The 22,093-nt window shown below is 41.0% G+C and overlaps 1 protein-coding gene across 1 annotated transcript in view; it reads right to left on the bottom strand.

Moving 5' to 3' along the window:
* Positions 1-22,093, bottom strand: part of MCTP2 (multiple C2 domains, transmembrane 2) — a 282,589-nt gene that overhangs the window by 258,619 nt on the left and 1,877 nt on the right. Inside the window, exons 2-3 of the mRNA XM_006870699.1 lie at positions 5,030-5,092; positions 3,734-3,842 (exon numbers count right to left, since the gene is read on the bottom strand). Coding sequence (XP_006870761.1) covers positions 3,734-3,842; positions 5,030-5,092 — 172 coding nt within the window. The remainder of the gene's footprint in view (positions 1-3,733; positions 3,843-5,029; positions 5,093-22,093) is intronic.

Raw genomic sequence — 22,093 nt, 5'->3', positions numbered from 1 at the left:
CCCAACTCTTAACCCCTACACTACCAGAGTTCCTTATAGTTTTCTGAGATGTACAAATTTAAACAAAGGAAATTTGATACTTAATTTATGAGATTGTCAAAAACTAAGAAGAGTTATGTAAGGGAAAATCCACTGTTGACAAGGAAGTAGTGTTTGTTATTGTGAAGTGCCATCGACTCAATTCCGACTCAGAGCCACTCTGTATAGAGTTTCCAAGGAACAACTAGTGAGTTTGAACCACCAACTTTGTGGTTAGCAGTCCAGTGTTTTTCCTACAGTGCTACACCAGGATAAGGAGGTAGAGGCCAGATAACCATATTTTAGGAGAGGACATTTGTACATTTTGAAGAACAATTTGCCAGAACCTCCTCAATATAAAAGCTTACATCTCTAGGATCTTGTAAGTATTCTTCTAGGTTTTGTAGTAACTTCTAACACCAGTCAAACGTTTATTGAGTGCAAAGAGTTCAATGCTGTTTTTAAACTCTTTATCAATTAATACATTTAAATTTCTTAATAGTATATGTTGTTGTGTCGTTAAATTAGTTCTGACTCATAGTGACCATATATAGGGTTTCCAAGGAGCAGCTGGTGTGTTTGAACTGCTGACCTTGTCATTAGCAGTCCAGTAGTTATCCTACAGTGCCACGCCAGGACTCCTAGAAGTGCATGCTGTTGCTGTTAAGTGTCCTCGAGTCGGTTCTGACTCATAGCAACCCTGTATAGGGTTTGCAGGGAGCAGCTGGTGAGCTTGAACTGCCAACTCTGTGGTTCAAACCAACCTTGAGGTCGAGTGCTTATCCTATGGCAGCACACCAGGACTCCTAATAGCATACGTTGTTGTTGTTGTTGTTATGTGTCGTGGAGTCAGTTCCGACTCATAGTGACCCTATCTATGCAGGGTTTACGGGGCTGTAAATCTTTATGGGAGCTGGTAGTTTTGAACTGCTGACCTTGCTGTTTGCAGCCTGATTCATAACCACTACACTACAAGAGCTCCTTAATAGCACATAAGGTAGGTTAATATTACTAACATTGCTTCACAAGTGAGGAACTGAAGGCACAAAGGGGTCAAGGAAATTTGCTTATATAAAACAGGATTAAAATCTCAGAGTCCAGAAACACAGGACCCTGGGAATATCAAGAGAGAAGAGAGCCAGCAGAATGTGGGACACTATCCAGAGAAGCAGCAACACCAGAGATGGAGACATGGAGAGAGGGAGTAGCTGAGGACTCTGCACTTATGGAAAGAGAGGGACTGAGTGCTGGCCGCCAAAGGCAGGCTTGCAGAGTGTGTACTTTGGTTGTTTAAATTACTATATAATCCTTATATTACATTTTATTCCTGTACATTACAAAACAAACAAACAAACAAACAAACAAACAGTAGGAACAGAAGCAAATACTGTTGATGATGCATGGAGGGGATTGTAATCATTGCAATGAAACAAAATACGATAGGATGAGTATAAAACTGATGTTCTCCCATGAAAACTATCACTCAATTCACAATAAAAACTTTAAAAAACTAAAACAGGATTAAGTGGAGAAGTCAGGATTTGAACCCAAACAATCAGACTCCACATCCAACTCTTAAACACATGTAAGTTTTCATTGAAGGTGTATTCTTATTTGTACACGGAAGAATGCACAATGATGTTCATCACAGCTTAATTTATACTGCTGAGAAAGGAGGAATAAGAACACATGAACGGGTGCCACTAGCCTCCCTTACAGACAAATACAGATACACAGACACATGCAGAAAGTGAGCAAAACAATCCCAAACAGAGAACCAATGTCTTCTTGCAGGATTCCAATGGGGGTTTAGAATAGGGAAGGAGCGTGGTCTGAAGGGTATGTCCATCCACTCCCACGCTTGCTTTGATTCCATTAAGGAAGTATGGATCCACGAACTACCTATTCACAGCCATTTAAAGGGCTGCAGTAAATCAAGGATCAAGGGAGCATGTCTGTGAGTAGCTGCTATGTGTCAAGCACAGAGTTTTCTTTGTTATCTTATTTCATTCTAAAACAACTTATTTGACAAATATTATTAATTTTGAAACAGAAATGGACAGTTCATTTCAGTTTGATTTAGTATATTTATTTAGGTCAGTGTATTTCAAGAATATGCTGCAAGCTCCTTTACACATAGAGAGGCTTAGGTTTGAGCTCTGTTTGATGTATATTTGGTTAAGATGAATAAATTTAGCTTACAATAAGGATCTCTGGTAGTATAGTGCTTATGAATCAGGATGCAAACCGCAAGGTCAGCAGTTCCAAACTACCAGCCGTTCCACAGGAGAAAGAGGAGATTTTCTGCTCCCCAAAAGATTTGCCACCTTGGAAACCCTGTACAGGGTCACTAAGAGTCGGAATCGACTCCATGGCACATAACCACCACCACCACCAAACAATGGATACGGATTTCAGAAAGAGGTTTTCGACTGCCCTGAAAGCAATCACATTAGAAAGTCCCAGATAGAGTGGAAGAAAATGTGGAGCAAAGTTCAAAACTGTAAAAATACCAGCCTTACTGGTTAAAAAGAGACTGGAGGAATTACCAAGTCTTTGGCCCTTGGCTCCTCTTCAGGTCTATAAGAAAAGTCACTCTGTGGCCCAACTTTTAGCCACGTGAAAGATATGAGGGAATATGCAGATGATACAACCTTGCTTGCTGAAAGCGAAGAGGACTTAAAACATTTACTGATGAAGATCAAAGAGCACAGCTTTAGGTATGCATTGCATCTCAATGTCAGGAAAACAAAAATCCTCACCACTGGACCAATAAACAACATTCTTATCAACGGAGAAAAGATTGAAGTTGTCAAGGACTTCATTCTTCTTGGATCAACTATCAACACTCGCGGAAGCAGCAGTCAAGGGATCAGACGACGAATTGCATTGGGTAAATCTGCTGCACAGGAACTTTTTAAAGTATTGAAGAGCAGAGATGTCAGCTTGAGGACTAAGGTGCGCCTGACCCAGGCCATGTTGTTTTCAATAACCTCATATGGATGCGAAAGCTGGACAGTGAATAAGGAAGACCGTAGAAGAATTGATGCCTTTGAGTTGTGGAGAATACTGAAAGTGGCATGGACTGCCAAAAGAACCAATAGATCTGTTTTTAGAAGAAGTGCAGCCTGAGTGCTCCTTGGAGGCCAGGATGGCTAAGCTCCGTTTCTAATACTTTGGACATATTGTCAGAAGGGAACAGTCGCTGGAGAAGGGTGTCATGCTGGGTAAGGTGGAGGGTCAGAGAAAAAGAGGAAGACTCCCAACGAGATGGATCGGCCAGGGGGTATCATTGATGGTATCAAGTGTGGTAGCGGTAGTGAGGTTGGCCCAGGATTGGACGTTGTTTCGTTCTGCTGTGCATGGGGTCGCTTTGAGTCGGTTCTGACTCGATGGCACCTGACAACAACAATGTTCACCACAGAATGGTCACGTATTCAAGATCAAAAGGGCAGGATCTACATAAGGACAAAACTGAGAAGAGATGGGAAGGTTGGTGGACTGGAAATAAAACCACAGGGAGGAAGCAGGAAAGCTGCCGTTATGTGGAGAAGATTACAATCATCAAGATGAACAAAAAGTATGAGTCGTTAAATGTAGAACTGATGATCCGCTCTGTAAGCCTTTACTCAATTCATAAGAAAAAAAATTAAAACAACAACGAAAATAAATGAGATTTTCAGACTATTGTGTAGCAGACACTGTCCTTTCTTACCGCAGCGGTCTCGGATGACGAGGCTCCGGCCTTCCTTCAGGTGTATGGTCAGCAGGTAGGCAAAAGGGCTGGGGAGGTTACTCAAGCCATCGCCAGCTTCCCCGAGACTCTGTCCAGAATAAGAAGCCAGTTAGGTTAGCAAGTATTGGGCTAAAACAAGAGAATTTTATACACATTTCAGGTGGGGAGAAAGGGGGAGGTCATTCAATGACAAATCTTCATGTGTCATTTGTAACTTCAATACACTTTGATAATTTGGTTCTACTAGTTTATTAACATGTTACTCACAGTTCTTCCCAGAGGGATTTTATCAGAATTCATAGGCAATCATGATCATGTCTTTGCCAGATTAATTTTCCAGGAAGAATCAGAGAAGTAGTAAATCATCATCTGAGCCATTCTTGAACTCCTTTATTTACTGCAGGCTGCGTGAACCTTTCTTATCTGACTCAGGGTGGTGCTCAAGGCAGGAAATGGCATGCCTGAGGCTAGGCTAGCTCCCAAGAATAAGTGGCTAAAGCTTTCCAAGCTCCACCTCCTAATTCTTCTCCCTGCTACCTGACAACCCCTCTGATAGACCTCCTTCAGATGTAGTAAAAACATTTCACTTACAACCACTCGACTGCTCACTTACTAAGTCCTGCTCATGGCCTGGAACCCCATGGCACATACTATGCCTGCATCCAGTGCTCTGCTATCGTCTCCATATTTCTATTCCATCCTCTAACCCCATCACTGCTATCTCCCATCTGTCCCCCACCATCTCTTTTCCCCCAGTTTACTTCACTAGCCCCTCTGGGAATACATCAATTCCTACAAGCCATAATAGCAAATTTGAATCTACTTCTGAATAATTATTAATTAATCCAGTTCAAATTTTGAACCAGCTCAAATGTTCATCTTTCCTCAAAGAGAAAGGATGGGTAAAATAATTTATTATTCACTTATTTGACATTCAATTAATCGATTTTGTGTAGTCGAGTCCCCTTGCCTGTCTTCTTCTTTTGGAAGTTCCTCTGCCTGTATTTCAAAGCACTTCAAAATGGCTTTGTCTCCTTGACTCTTTCACTCAATTTCATCCCAGCTGTGTATTTTTAGAAAAATCTATCCCAGTCTGAAAATCAATAGACATTGAATTAATCTGTCCCAGTTATCATTTGTAAGGTCTGTTTTTTGTGGGTGGATACAGTCCAGCTTTCTTTTGAAATAAGAGGCATGTAAGTACAAAACCAAACACAGGACAGGAAATATTGATAGTATTTACTTTAGTGTACATTTTTAAGGAATCTCACTTACAGACTCTTCTTCAAAGTGTTGGGATGCAATAGATGCATTCAGATCACTGCCCCCACATAACTTCTGTAAGTGAACAGAAAGAAAGCAATGGCAGATAGGTTTTAAAGAGGAATAACAGCACTAAGAAGAAACATAGACCTAAGAATCGTCAACAATTTGATACCAAAATGGCAGTATTTTCCTATAGGCTAAATTCAGAGGGGTTAGAAAGAAGGCGTGGAGACAGAAAACGCAAGGCTTGTGGAAATTTCAATCAGTGACATGAGACAAAATGTGTATGAATTCCTGAATGGAAAACTGATCTGCTCTGTAAACCTTCACCCAATTCACAATACAACACTAAAAAAGAAAAAAGAAAAAAAGAAAAAAGGAAGACAAATCCATAAGGATTATATAGTTCTGCTCACTGGGATTTCATCAGAATTCAGAACGAACCATGATCATAACTTTGCAAGATTAACTTTCTAAGAAGCATCTGATAAACAATACGCCGATATTCCAAATGCCCTGGTTGTTATTGTCATAGAGTTGGCTTTGAACCCACATAGTACAGAATAAAGGAGGCCCCATCTGTACTGTCTTCACAACTGTTAGTGTGTTTGCGCTCACTGTTGTAGTCGCTGTGTTTGTGAGTGCTTTCCCACCTAGGGGTCTCATTGGCCAGCACAGTGTTTTGATTGCGATCCATAAGTAATTTTCAAAAACAGATCACCTGGCCCTTCCTTCTAACCTGTCTTGGCCTGGAAGTTCCACTGAAACCTACTAGGGCTTATCCTACTGGTATTTAAAATATTAGTGGCATAACTTCCAGCATTAGGCCAGCATGCCACAGCACAACCAACCGACAGATGGAATGGACAGATGCTCCTAAACTCATTAACGACCCACAGGTTTCTAAAGCCTTCAGGATCTAGCTCACGGTGGAACTCCAAGAGGGAAAATAGCTCACAGAGATGCAGCTTTGGGGCTAAGTCTGTGAGGATATCTTTTATGCAGTGTGTCACTTTGGAAATTTGGCATTTGCATATTCAACTTCATGTGTGTGGTAACAGGAGGTGACCTTGGGAATGGCAGTCTCGCTGTGAACTCTGCCATCAGAGTCACTGGCACTAAGTGTTGATGAGGATGATTCCACCCTTCCATTGGGCTGCAAAAGTAGCTCTAGTTCATCAGGATGCTTAGCAGAAGAGCAGCTCTGCTCTCAGGGAAGGGAGTGGAACAGCAGGGCCATCCTCTCACTGTGGGGCAGCTTGACTCATTGGCCTTCCACAGAAATCCAGGTGGCTCAGAAACACACATCAATCAAATAGGAAACGTATTAAAATGGGGTCTCAAAGACCTGCTCCCATCTGCACCGTCACAGAACTAGCAACTTCCAATAACCACCAAAAAGTTTTACTCAACGAGAAACATGAGAGAAAAAATGCAAATTCAGAATAAATGACTTCAGGAGGGAATATGTCCATATTTCCTGATTTAATTAAGTCTCAGGAATCCAGGAAGTTGTTTCATAAGCCAACAAGAAGTACATTATTCAGTAATTATCATGAGATAGGGTAGACGTCTCAATTGTGTCTGCTTTTGAATGTCCAATGAGGGGTTCAGAATAATGTGGTACTTCATGAAGGTCCCATTGCTGAATGTGAGGAAGGCAGGTTGACATAAAAAGGCAAAGTAAAGGGGGACTGAGCACATTACCTGGCACATGCATTGTTGTTAAATGCCATCTAGTCGGTTCCGACTCACAGCGACCCTGCAGAAGGTTTCTGAGGAGAGGCTGGTGAGTTTGAACCACCAACCTTGTGACTTAAACTGAACTTGCGATCCAGTTATCCACCTGGCACATTAGCCAGGACTCATTTCTTAAATGAAAAACAAGGGATTTTCCTCTCCTAAGACAACTGAATAATTCCGAAGTTATGGGTACATTTAGAGCTGGCTTGAATCAACAGGAACCACTGGGGTTGGGGGTAGAGACTAACAAAATGTTCCTTGCCATCCAGAAGCAAAAATCAGGGAGACCCTGGGCACAGTCGAGGAGTCCGTAGGAGGTGCAAACAGTTACCACACACGGCTGCTAGCTGTTAAGATTGGAGATTCAAGCCCATCCAGAGGCACCGTGAAAGAAACGTCTGGTGATCTACTTCCGGAAAATCAGTGATTAAAAACTCCAGGGAGCTCCGCTCTGTACTGACTCTGGAGTTGGAGTAAACTTGATAGCAACTAGTTTAGGGGCACAATTCAGATATTCTGTCTAGGTAGGATAGATGGTACAATGCCCCTCAAAGACACGCTCTCATTCTCTCAAGTAGGGCATCTGGGAGCCAGAGAACCACCGTTCCGGAGCAGGAGGTCCAGTTTTGAGCCTCCCAGAAGAACAAGGCAGGATGAGCAGCAAGGAGGGCTTTTAACCAGCTCTGCATACAGTGACAACAGGAGGGACCTGCAACTGGCCAGAAATCAGTGCACACTTCCTAGGGCCTCATCGTCCCTTCTGTGAGAGCCAGAGCAGCCCCTCAGGTCTTCATACCTGTGCCTTTCCCCACTATTGCCCCCCTAAGGTCCCGCAGTTGTGTAAATATTCTGTCTCACTCAGAGTATTCCACACAGGGGAAAACCACGTTAGCCTTTCTCAAACAGTCCCTGTAGTTCAGATACTCTACCCCTGGAGGTGTGACCCCCACCCAGTCAAAAAAAGCCTAACTCTCTGTTTTAAATACTCCAGGCTTGTCATGATGAGCAGGTTTCGGTGGAGTTTCCAGACTACGACAGCTGAGAAAAAAAGTAGAAGCAGACTGCTTCTGAAACTTAAGCCACTGAAAACTTCTGATCAGCACCAGAAAATTGTCAGATATAGTGCCAAGAAGATGAGTCCCTTGGGGTGGAAGGCACTCAAAATGTGACTGGGGAAGAGCTCCGTCTTCAAAATCCTGAGGATGTGGTCTAAGACCACAAGAAGGAGGAGGTACATGCAGCCTCAAACCATCTCCCTGGCTGATTGCCTGCCTCATAATTTGTACTCAGTATAAAAGGAACTCTGGTAGCGTAATGGTTACGAATCGGGCTACGAGCGGTAAGGTCAGCAGTTTGAAACTACCAGCCGCTCCACAGGAGAAAGATGAGGCGGTCTGCTCCCGTAAAGATTTATAGCCTCGGAAACTCTGTATAGGGTCGCTATGAGTCGGAACCGACTCCACGGCACATAACAACAACATAAAAGGATAGCCAGGTAAACAGGACAGGATTATCTGAAGGCGGCTTCATATCAATAATCTAAAAATTTATTCAATATCCAATTTCAAAATAGTTTTACCCTGCATTTACATGCCTTTAAACTGTCCACAGTCAGTCACTTCCTACAAGTTCAGTCGATTTCTCTCCTGCATGATTCATAAAGCCAATGACATTGGGTCTGACCACCAAGCAAAGAGCAAGCAGAAACTGCTCCAGCCTGAGACCACAGGCTAAGTCTCCGAGTGACAGCCATGAGGGACACATAACCTGGAACAGTGCCTGCTCTTGCGTAGAGTAGAAAGCAATATCCGCTGAGTCCAAGCTCTATGGCTTTCACCTTATTCCAGATCTAGTAGTCATATTGATGCATTAACTTGTCAATAAAACCAATGCAGTTAATTTTTATCTCATCAGGAGTCCCTGATATAACACTTTCATTGCAATATGATTTTATGTTCTCAACAATCATGATGAGAAATCAGTGTGTATATATATTTAATTTTTGCTTCCTTTTGTAATCTAACATACAGTAAAGTTGATTATGTTTGTGGGGAGGTATGCTATAACTTTATGCACATATATGATTCAAGGGCAGAATTCTCGCCGTCCATGTGAGAGAACAAGGTACAGTTACTGTCCCATGCACCTCATGTCCCACTCATCACCTGTCTCACCAGTGGGGTGGGGTGGGGTGTTGTTATCATAGCAAAAGGTTTCAGCAGAGCTTCCAGAGTAAGAAGTCAGGAGAAAGGCCTCTGGATCTACTTCCCCAAATCAGCCAATGAATCACAGAGGAACAGAGAAGAAAGGCCTTGCGATCTACTTCCCCAATCAGCCAATGAATCACAGGGGAACAGAGGTTTGATCTGCAACCAATCAAGCTGTCCTTAATCAATCCTGCAGACACCTAGCAACAACAACAGTGTGTGTAACCACCACCACAATCAGAAAACAGATGAGTTCCACAGTGCAATTAATTATTTAATACGGCTCTTCTGGCCGTAGTCTTCGCAACTCCCACAAAACGACGTTTTCCTGGTGGGTCTGGGTAGGAGAAGGTGGGGGAAAGGTGCTAATAGAGAGCATTCGATTCAGTTATGAGTGATCTCTATCAGGATCAATAGTGATTGACTGCAAAAACTTGGAACTCTAGCTTGGGCATTGGTCAACTGGGCCATCTTGCAGGTTACAAAATGAATGATCTCAGAAGCAAGAGGGGAGCATCTCGCTACCACCAAAAAAGGGAAAACAGGAGTGGAGTGGGTCCTTTGGATTCCAAGATCCCTGATTATCGAGCCTTCAGGGACCAAAACCTGAGACACCAGAGGAGTGACACAGAAGAGGAAGTAGTGGAACCATACAGCATGACACCTTATGAGAGTAGCACTTGCCCTAAGCATAATGGCTTCAGAGTTCATCCAAGTAATTTGATCCTTTTTAACGCTGAGTAGTATTCCATTAGGAGTCGACCTACTAACCTCAAGCTCAGCAGTTCAAAACTATTATGAGAGAAAGATGAGGCTTTCTGCCCCTGTCGAGATTTACAGCCTTGGAAACTCTATGCAGGTTTGCTGTGAGTTGGAACTGACTCTACGGCCCATAACCACCACCACCAGCAGCAGTGTTCTAGTGTTTGGATGTTTACTCACTAAGTTTCAGTCTTATTAAGTTCAAACAAATTGTCTTCAAATGCATAACTAGGAAATAGAAATGATTTTTAATTATTATAACTGCTGAAAAATATGAGAAAACTCCCTAATAGCATTTAAACACTCAGAAATACAGCATCAACATCTTGTTATGAAAACGTTATGAGGATAGTTATATCTCATACAGATTACACTGCTGCCTTTATAATAAATGAGTTTTGTTGTTATTCATGAGATACACAGCAAACAACCAATTCAATACTTTCTGCAGTGTGACATTGATTATATTCTTCAACTTATGAAATCATTCTCACTCTATTTTACTGAGTTTCCCCCAGTAGCATAAACTCATTGACCCTAAGGTTGCTATTGCCAACTTGATCCCATAAGTTGTTGTTGTTGTGTGCTGTTGAGTTGATTCCAACTCACAGCAACCTTGTACTGGGTTTCCAAGGAGTGACTAATGGGTTTGAACTGCTAGTCATGTGATTAGCAGTCCAGTGTTGATCCTATAGTGCCACACCAGGAGGCCTGATCCTGTATAGAGAGTTCTTGAATGAGTATAATGTTATAGGTACACATGTTTGACGAGCTAAGCTAAAGCAGTATTTGGGTTTTAAGAAGGTTTGTAACAACACTGTCCTAATTACCTCCATAAAGTCTTTGCTATACTCAATATTTTGTTGTTGTTGTTAAGTGCCATTGGATTGATTTTGACTCACCGTGACCCTGTGTAGGTTCCCAGGGAGTGACCCAGTGAGTTTGAACTGCCAATCTTGAGGTTAGCAATCCAGAGCTCATGCTATGGTGCGAAAGTGGGACTCCTTATAGGAAGCAGTTTTGTATAAGATCATATTTAGTGTGTACACAAGGAAAATGTTTATTCACATCAGTGCTTTACTTTCAAAACCTCAGGTAAATGGAGGAAGCTGGCTTTTAAAAATAATTGGCCCATCCATTTTCATGCTTTCCATATCCTGCCACATGTTTACATGTTCTGCTGAATTTTAATACATTTGCCTTCTTGCTTTCTCTGTGTTCTCATCTAAATACAATGCAGAATATGTATTACTCTACATACATTTTAATTCATCCAAGTAAGATGAAAATAGCAATGCTCTGCTAGCTAATTATTATTATTGAAGTCAATAGTTTTTATAACTTATTGTACAAAGATGAATTGGCAAAGATTGTGTAGTAGATACATTTTCAAAAAACATTTTTTTTTAAAAAAACAAAAGAGCAGCTTCCAAGGTTTCTTATATATAGCCAAATACCGCATGGAATTTGATTCTTTGGTTTGGAGGTTTAGAGTCATTGTTTCATGACACATCTCAGTTAACTGGCTTGCCAGTGTTTGGTTCTTCTGGTCTACCTCTTAGATTATGGTTTAGTGCCTGGGGACTCAAAAGCTTGCAAGTTCCCATTGAAGACATATCAATGATTGGCTAATCTCCTGGAGCAAGAGAGGAAGAAGAGTCATTCATAATAGCAAAAAATGACATGTATGATTGACTACCTCCATAAACAACTTACACCCTTGCTATGAGACCAGAAGAATCAGATGGTATCCAACCACCATTACTAATGGTGTGTGTGTGGGGGGATGTAGAACAAAACTACAAATCCTCATGGACTTCAATATAAAAAAGACAAAAATCTTCACCAAAGGACAACATCCAAATGAATGGAAAACAGACTGAAGTTGTCAAAGACTTTCTTGAATGATGCAGAAAGCATCAAAACAAGGTGTAATGAATACAGAGTAACTGGGTCAAACAGAAATAGTCTCTATTTAAATATTTTTAAGAGGTAGCATATGATCAAGATCCAATGGTACTGAATGAAAACATCTAAGCTGCACATGAAGGCCTCGGCGAAAACAAGGCTCCAGGAGTTGATGGAATACAAATTGAAGTCTTTGAACAAACTGGTTCAACACTTCAATCATCAGTAATTATCAATGTACCTTGATTGCACATTTGATCAATTTCAAGCATAAGAAGTTGGTAGGATTCTTCAACTTCAGCATCACTGGCTTTAGAGGTTGGTGCATAAATTTGAATAATAGTGATATTAACTTGCCTTCCTTGTAGGCATACGGATATTATCCTATCACAGACAGCACTGTACTTCAAGACAGATCTTGAAATGTTCTTTTGTAAGTGAATGCAACACAATTCCTCTTCAATTTGTCATTCCCAACCTAGTAAACCATATAATTGTCTGAATGAAAATGGCCCATACCTGACAATTTCAGCTCACTAACACGTAAGATATCAATCTTTATGCACCCTATTTAATTTTTGATAACTTCCAATTTTCCTAAACTCATACTTCATACACTCCTTGTTGTGATTGTTAATGGATGTTTGTAGATGTTTCTCCTCCTTTTGAATTGTGCCCTATCAGCAAACAATGGTCCCCAAAGCTTTCCTCTATTCATGTCATTAAGATCAACTCGACTTTGAGGAAACAGCTCTTCCCCAGTTATATGAGGGCCTTCCAAGGTGAGGGGCTCAGCTTCTGGCACTACCTCTGACCAAGTTCTGTTGCTATCAATAAGGTTTTCAGTGGCTAAGCATTCAGAATATGTTCACCTCTCCTTTCTAGTCTGTTTCAGTCCAGAAGATCCATTGAAACCTGGCCACCATGGGCTTACCCCACTGATATTCTAAATACTGATGGCATAGCTTCCAGCATCACAGCAACACACAATTGACCACAGTATGACAAAAACTAAAAGTTGTGAAGTGTGGTAGACTCGGTTTCCACTGACTCTCAGTGACTCTGTATAGGGTTTCCCAGGCTATACACCTTAGAAGAAGCAGAAAGGCACATCTTTATTCCACGGAGCAGCTGGAAGGCCCAAACTGAAGACCCTGTACTTAGTTACTGATGGTGTTAAGTGCTGTCAAGTCGGTTCCAATTCACAGCAGCTGGTGAGTTTGAACCGCTGACCTTGCAATTCAAATTGACCTCTGGTTGAGTGCTCATCCTGTGGCACTATACCAGGACTCCAGACTTATCTTACAAAGCCACAATGCACCTGTACACACATGCACGCCACACACATCTGATAGTTTAACCCACACCTATGCTATAGAGAACGTAAAGGAGATGACAAGATGAGCAGAACCATTCAGATATCTTGACTGGCCTTTTAAGCACTGACAGAATTTAAAGCAACCCACATGCAGTTAGAGGAAAACATTGGAATGTTTGTTCAGAAACATCCAATTAAAGCAAATGATCAAGGTAACACATATTCAGTGTTTACACATCTTTTGGGGAGCTTATTGATCATACAAATCAAGGTATACAAATTTAGTCTTCAGCCAAGCCCAATATTGTTCACTGTTGTTGTTGTTAGATGCCAGCAAGTCAATACCAACTCATAGCAGCCCTATGCACAACAGAATGAAACACTGTCCCAGTCCTAAGTCAACCTCACAATTGTTGCCAGGCCTAAGCCCACTCATGCTGCCATTGTACCAATCCATCTCTTTGGGGACCTTTCTCTTTCTTTTCAACACTCTATTTTACCAGACATGATAGCCTTCTCCAGGTACTGGCCCCTTCTAACAATATGTTTGAAGTAAGAGAGACAAAGTCTGGCCATCCTGGCTTCCAAGGAGCATTCTTACTGTGCCTCTTCCAATACAGATTTGTTTGTTCTTTTGGACTTCCAAGATACTTTTAATATTCTCCCCTCAACACCGTAACTCAAATGCATCAATTCTTAAACAGTCTTCCTTATTCACTATCAAACTCACATGCATATGAGGTTACTGAAAATACTGAGGCATGTTTTAGTCCTCAAACTGACATCTTTGCTCTTGAACACTTTAAAAGAGCTCTTATACGTCAGATTTCCTAATGCAATGCACTACTTAATTTTTCACTTGCTGCTTCCATGAGTGTTGATGGTTGATCCAAGCAAAATGAAGTCTTTGACAACTTCAATCTTCTCTCCATTTAAATGGACGTTATTCAGTGGTGACCATTTTTGTCTTCTTTACATTGAGATATAACTCACACCTAAGGCTGTGGTCTTTGATCTTCATCAGTAAGTGTTTTAAGTCCTCTTCATTTTCTGTAAGTAAAATTGTATCATTTGCATATTGCAGGTTGTGAATGAGTCTTCCTCCAATCCTGATGCCATGTTTATCTTCATAAAATCCAGCTTCTCTGATTATGTGCTCAGCATGCAGATTGAGTAAGTATGGTGAGAAAATACAACCCTGGTACACAGCTTTCCTAACTTTAAACCATTCAGTTTTCCCTTGTTCTGTTTATCTATGTACAGGCTCCTCACGAACACAATTATGTGTTCTAGAATACTCATTCTGTGCAATCTTGTACATAGATTGTTATGATCCACACAATCAAAAGCCTTTGTGTAGTAAATAAAGCACAGATAAACATCTTTCTGGTATTCTCTGCTTTCAGCCAAGATCCATCTGCCGTCAATGTTGACATCCCTAATTCCACGTTGTCGTCTGAATCTAGCTTGAACCTCTGAGTTCCCTGTCAATGTACTAAGAGTGATTATTGTCCTGAGGTCAACCTCAGCTTACTGCTTGTTTTTATAAATAAGACTTTATTGAAACAGCCATGCCTATATATTTGCGCATTGTCCCTGGCTGCTCACATGCTCCAGTAACAGCATTTTGAGCGGTTGTACTAGAGAGTATATTGCCCATAAAGCTCAATATATTCCTGTTCTGGCTCTCTACAGAAAATGTTTATCAACCTCTGTTAGAAAGTGTTCTTAATCTTTCTTTACACAGCACTGGTGTGGCACTGTACGGTAAGCACTGGACTGCTAATTGCAAGGTCAGCAGTTCAAACTCACCAGTGACTCCTCAGAAATCTTATAAAGGGTCACTATGAGTCAGAATCGCCTGGAGTTGGAATCAAGTCCACAGCACTTAACAGTAACAACAATCTTTGTTTGCATAGTCAATATTATTTTTACATTGACTTTCTATAAATGTTTTGGCACACACTTACACAGGACATCCACCTTCTCCTCAATTATCAATGTAATTACGTGAAAATCAGTATTTATAAAACTGGAGGTTGATCAAATCCCATCACAATGGGGCATGAGAGCATCATTGATTAACTGTCAAACCACTGGCAAGCCTGAACCAGCTCAGCTAAGTTTGCCCTCAGCTTAAGTGTTCATTGGGAGCTCTGGTAGCGTAGTGGTTCGAATCAGGCTGCAAACCGCAAGGTCAGCAGTTCGAAACTAGCAGCTGTTCCTTGGGAGAAAGATGAGGCATTCTGCTCCCGTAAAGATTTATAGCCTCAGAAACCCTGTATAGGGTCACTATGAGTCGGAACCGATTCCATGGCACACAGCCACCACCACCAAGTATTCACTGGGGTCCTGGTGTGGCACTATGAGCCAATGCAAAGTCAGTCTGAAGTGCAATGTCAGCAGTTCAGGCTCACCAGCCGCTCCTCAGAAACCCAACAGAGGGTCGTCATGGGTTGGAACCAACTCAACGACACTTATCAACAATAAGGTGTTCATTGCTGCCAGACTTAGTTCATTAATGCAAAAATAGTAGATTTTTTTACTATTGTTGTAAATGCAAAATGTTAAATAATAAAGCAGCTGAGAAGGGAGAAGGTATATTTTTAAAAAGCAATAATCCCTTGGGCATTTGTTTAGCATCTCATAATTTGCAAAGTATTTTCTGATATGGTTAATTTCTTATAGTATCTCCAGTTTACAAATAAAGAAGCCAGGGCTGAGGTTACATGGTTGTTAGCAGGAAGTAACAGATGTAGCACACAGTTGTGCTTAGAAATTGGATCAAAAAAAAAAACAGTGAGAGGCAGCACTTCACTTCACTGAGGATACACAGAGTCAGAAAGCCTGTGTTCTAATCCCCTTTCTGCTTTGTACCCTTTGTTTCTGTGAAGTTTACTTAAAATTAAGGACATAGGACCACCTCTAAAAAAGACACAACAAATACACTACCCTTATAGTTAGAGTCCTGGTGTAGTGCTGTGGATAACCACTGGACAGCTAACTACAGGCCAGCGATTCAAAATCTACCAGCAGGTCCTCGAAAACCCTACAGAGGGTTGCTATGAGTCAGAACCAAGCTCAATGGTACTTAACAACAACAAATCAACAACATCCTTATAGTCGGTTCCGAGGTAAAAATAATCCATTCAGAGAGTTTTGGGGAGCACCTGCTGTGGGCCAGATGCTGAGCGAGGCTCCTTGTGCAGAGTGAACCAAGCACAAGTGGTCTGACGTCACTTAGAAACACTTAACAGACTTCCTTATATATGAAAAAACAAACAACAAATGCTTAATTGCCCTGAATTGGTCCTGACTCCTCGAGACCCCATAAGCTCCACAGGGTACTAAATGGCTGAGTGATTGGAAGCTCATCGGGCAGGAAGCTCATCGGGCAGGGCTTTCTTCCATTGATATTGAACCTCCAACCTTTTGGTGAACATTAAGTGTGCTTACCATCTTCAACAACCAGGGATGTTGCAAATTAATTTACTATTATTATTATTATTATTATTATTATTATTATTATTAAAACGATGTATGTGTTTGAGAGTCCTGGTGTAGGATAAGAACTGGACCATAAGGTCACTTCAGACCGCAAGGTCGGTGATTCAAATTCACCACCCACTCCTTGGAAACTTTATACAAGGTGGCAATGAGTCAGAACCTGACTCAATAGCACTTAACAACAACAATAACATGTTTGAGAAAAGAGGAGGGGGAAAAACGTAGGAAAGTTGTGAAGCAACCCAAGTCCACCCCTTAGTTCTGATCAATCCTTCCCCAGCAATACATTTATCAAGACAAAGAAACAGGGCTCACTCAGAAGACCTTACCACAATGTCTAACTGCTTCTTGGAAACCCTACACGGGGTCGCTATGAGTTGGAATGGACTCAACAGCAGGCACTTAACAACATCATTGTCATTCCAGTGTCCATGGTGGGCATAGCAACTATACTATACCCAAATCCCTTCTGTCATGTGTGTGAGTTAAACGGCCTGAACAGAAAATGAGAAACTACCAAGGCCTTCCCATAGAGTAGACAGAGATAGGAAGTCTCCCCTATGCTGTTGTTATGAAGTGCCAACAATTCGGTTCTAACTCATAGCAATCCTGTGTAAGCTTTCCAAGGAGTGGCTGGTAGGCTTGACCCACCAACTGCAACCTTGCAGTTAGCAGTCCATTGCTTATCCTACAGTGCCACACCATGACCCTGAATTTAGACTTCTAGTCTCCTAAAATGCTAACTGCAAAGTTGACAGTTCAAACCCACCAGCCCAACTGCTCCTTGGAAACCCTATACTGAATCATTATGAATCAGAACTAACAACAGCAAACTGATCAAATATATTTCTGTTCACCAAAGCCATCCATTTGTGGTATTTTTGCTATAAGAGCATTAAGAAACTGACACCTTCTAAAAGCATGTTCTCACAATTGCCAAGAACTTGCTTTCTCACACCCTGCAGGTCTTTGCCTAAGAGGTCTTTCCTGTGGACCCTGTCAAAACAGTAACACCTCCACCCTACAGTCCCAAGCACTCTATTGGCCTTACTTTTTCCATACTGCACTGGCTGCTTACTAATGCACCTGTCAGCAGCCACCCTCCAGAGTAGCAATTCCACTAAGGACTGGATGTGTTTGCTTTGCTCACTATGGCAGCCCCTAGACCACACAGTAAGTGCTCAACAGAAGAGGAAAGACAGATGGATGGAGAGAAGAAAGAAGTCAATGTGGACACTAGGACATGGCATCCCCCCCCAGCTTTATTGACACCATGAGGTTGATGATGATTTTTTAGATAAACAAAAATAGGAAAGAACACATCACTAATGTATAAAGAAAATGATGCATACGTTTAATTTTACAAGTTGTGGTTTGTTTCCTCCCCTCTGTGATTTGTCATTATGCTTCTCTGTGGTCACTAAAGTGAAGTTCTGTGGCTGCCAAGAAGAGTTTCAGGAAATATCTCAGCTGGAGACTTCTCAAAACTTACTCAACTCACTCACATAAGTTAGTATCAAAGCTAGCTATATACAAATGTAACTGACAACTGAAATGTCATAGAAAGACGTAACTCATGGTGAAATTACAGAGATGGTAAGAGGGGGACAATTCTTCCATTTATGATCATTAGTTCTGGACCATGACACTAAGCACACCCAACCAATGGTTTAAAAGAGTACAAACATTGGTGTTAGGGTTTGACTCCTAGTAACCCGACACATAACAGAACGAAACCCTGCCAGGTCCTGTGCTATCCTCACAATTCTTGCTATATTTGAGCCCATCGCTGCTGCCACTTTGTCAGTGCATCTTCTTGGGGGGTCTTCTTATTTTTAGATGATCCTCCAATTTGCTAAGCTGATGTCTTTCTCCAGAGACTGATCCCTCCTGACAACATATCCAAAGAACAAGAGACAAATTCTCACCATCTTATCTTCTACAGGCATTCCAGCTGTATTGCCTGCAACACAAATTTGTTTGTTCTTCAAGCAGTCCATGGTAATTTCTATAGTCTTCACCAACACCATAATTTAAATGCATCAATTCTCCTAGGGTCTTCCCTAGTCATTGTCCAACTTTCACATGCCTATGTTGTTGTTAAGTGCCATCAAGTCAGTTCCACTTCATAGAGACCCTGTTTAGAGTTTCTGATGAGTGGCTAATGGGTTTAAACTACTGACTTTGCAATTCAAACTGACCTTGTGGCCCAGTGCTGCTCCTACATTACCAAACCAGGACTTTGTCACATGCATATGAGGAGACTGGAAATACTGGGTTGGTCAGGCACACTTTAGTCCTCAAACTGACATCTTTGCTCTTTAACACTTTAAAGAGGTCTTTTGCAACAGATTTGCCTAATGCAATGCGTTCTTTGATTTCTTAACTGCTGTTTCTATTGATCCAGCTATGAGGATTTTTGTTTTCTTTATATTAAGGTACAATTTATACTGAGGGCTATAGCCTTTGATTGTCATCATTATTTAAAGTCCTCTTCCTTTTCAGCAAGCAAAGTTGTGTTATTCGGATATGGAGAGTTATTAATGGATTAGAGTCTTCCTCTAATCCTAATGCCACCTTCTTCATATAATCCAGCAAACAATCTCTGGTTGTTTGCACAGAATGCAGATTGAATAAATATAGTGAAAGGATACAGCCCTGACACACACATCTCCTGATTTTAAACCAGTCAGTAACCCCCTGTTCTGTTCAAATGACTGTCTCTTGGTCTTTGTACAGGTTCCTCATGAGCACAATTAAGTGCTCTTGAATACCCACTCATACACAATGTTACTGAATGTGTTTAGTGGTACACAGCCAATAAAGCAAAAGTAAACATTTTTCTCTCTATTACGAAGTTATGACGTCATTGCTGACATCAGATGGATCTTGGTTAAAAGTAGAAAATATTAGAAAGATGTTTACTTGCACTTTATTGGCTAGCCAAAGACCTCTAATTGTGTGGACCATGAAAAGCTATGGACAACATTGCAAAGTATGAATATTCTGGAACACTTAATTGTGCTCATGAAGAACCTGTACGTAGACCAAGAGACAGTTGTTTGAACAGAACAAGGGAACACCGAATGGTTTAAAATTAGGAAAGTTGTGCACCTAAGCTATATTCTTTCACTATACTTATTCAATCTGTATGAGAAGCAAATAATGTAGAGAAACTGCATTATATGAAGAAAAGCATGGCTTCAGGATTGGAGAAAGTCTCATTAACAACCTGTGATATGCAGATGATACAACCTTGCCTGCTTAAAACCAAGAGAACTTAAAATACTTATTGATGAAAATCAATGACCAGAGTCTTTGGTGAAGTTTGCACCTCAATGTAAAGAAAACAAAAATCCTCATCACTGGACCAATATATAACATCCATATAAATGGAGAAAAGAATGACATTGTCAATGACTTCATTTTGCTTGGATCAACCATCAAGACTCATGGAAGTAGCAGTCAAGAATTAAAACAACTTACTGCATTGGGCAAATCTGCTACACAAGACCTCTTCAAAGTGTTGAAGAGCACGGATGTCAGTTTGAGGACTAAGTTACGCCTGACAAAAGCCATGGTATTTTCAATAACCTCAGACACATGCAAAAGTTGGATAGTGAATAAGGAAGACCATAGAAGAATTGACGCATTTGAATTATGATGTTGGAAGAGAATGTTGAAAGTACCATGGACTGCTAAAATAACAAACAGATCAGTCTTGGAAGAAGTATAGCCACAGTGGTTCTTGGAAGCCAGGATAGCCAGACTTTGTTTTTCATACTTCATACACATTGTCTGGAGAGACCAGACACTGGAGAAGGATCTCATGTTTGGTAACTTGGAGAAAAAGAGGAAGCCCTCCAACGAGATGGATTGGCACAGTGGCAGCATCAATGGGCTCAAACGTAGCAACAATTGTGAGGTTGACCCAGGATCGGGCAGTGTTTCTTTCTGTATCTTCTGTGCATAGGGTCACTATGAGTCACTACCAACTCAATGGCACCTAACAATAAAAATTAAAATATCTTTATTGCTTTATCTGCTTTTACCTAAGATCCATCTGATGTCAACAATAATACCCCTAGTACTATGTCCACTTCTGAGTCCAGTTTGAATTCCTGGCAGCTCCCTGTCAATACACTGCTGCAATCATTCTGAATTATCATCAGCAAACTTTTACTTGCATGAGATATTAATGTTACTGTCTGATGATTTCCACATGTAGTTGGGTCACCTCTCTTTAAAATGGGCACAAATATGGATCACTTCTAATTAGTGGGCCAGGTAGCTAGCTGTCTTCCAAATTTCTTGACCTAGATGAATGAGCAGCTCTAGATCTGCAACACCTTGTTAAAACATTTCAATTTGTGTTTCATCAATTCATGGAGTCATGTTTTTTGCCACCTTGGGCATCTTCCTTCAGTACCAAAGTTCTGCTTCCTCTCTCCATGTCCCCATCTCTGCCTCCATATCTGGTATCACTGCTTAGAAAAGTATGATCTACCTAAGCTCACACAGAGTGAAGTAGAAAACTTGAACAGACCTGTAACAACGGACGAAATTGACCAGGTCATCAGAAAGCTCCCAACCAACAAAAGACCAGGTCCAGATTGCTTCACTGGTGAGATTTACCAAACATTCAGGGAAGAGCTATCAACAATTCTCCTCAAGTTATTCCAGAATATAGAAAAGGATGGAAAACTTCCTAATACAATCTATGAAGCAAGCATAACCCTCATATAAAAACCAGGGAAGAACAACACTAAGAAAGAAAATTTGAGACCAATATCCCTCATGAACTTAGATGCAAAAATTCTCAACAAAATCCTAGCCAATAGAATCCAACAACACATCAAAAAAATAATACATCATGACCAAGTGGGATTCATATCAAGGATGCAAGTATGGTTCAACATTAGAAAAACAATCAATGTAATACACCATATAAATAAGAAAAAGGAAAAGAACCACATGACCATATGGATTGATGCAGATAAGGCATTTGACAAAATCTAACATCCATTCCAGATAAAAACCCTCAACAAAGCTGGAATTGAAGGGAAATTCCTCAACATAATTAAGAGCTCTGGTAGCGTAGTGGTTACGAATCGGGCTGCAAACCTCAGGGTCAGTAGTTCCAAAATGCCAGCTGTTCTGCGGGAGAAAGATGAGGCTTTCTGTTCCCGTAAAGATTTACAGCCTCAGGAACCCCGTACAAGGTCGCTATGAGTCGGAACTGACTCCACGGCACATAACAACAACAACAACAACAATACAAAACCAACAGCCTACATCACTCTCAATGGAGAGAAACTGCAAACCTTTCCTCTGCGAACAGGAACCAGACAAGGATGCCCTTTGTCACCACTCCTATTCAATATTGTGCTGAAAGTCTTAGCAAGAGCTATACAGCAAGACAGGGAAATTAAAGGCATCCAGATTGGCAAAGAGGAAGTAAAACTCTCTCTATTTGCAGATGATATTATCCTATATGTAGAAAACTCCAAAGACTCAGCAAAAAATCTACTAGGACTCATTGGAAGATTCAGCAAAGTAGCAGGATATAAGATCAACATACAAAAATCAGTTGGACAAAAAAAAATCAGTTGGATGCCTCTATATTAA

The sequence above is a fragment of the Chrysochloris asiatica genome, unplaced genomic scaffold (assembly GCF_000296735.1).
Source record: "Chrysochloris asiatica unplaced genomic scaffold, ChrAsi1.0 scaffold00148, whole genome shotgun sequence".
NCBI classification, from domain to species: Eukaryota; Metazoa; Chordata; class Mammalia; order Afrosoricida; family Chrysochloridae; genus Chrysochloris; species Chrysochloris asiatica.
Note: the sequence above shows the minus strand (reverse complement) of the source record. Positions and strands in the feature narration are given on the sequence as shown.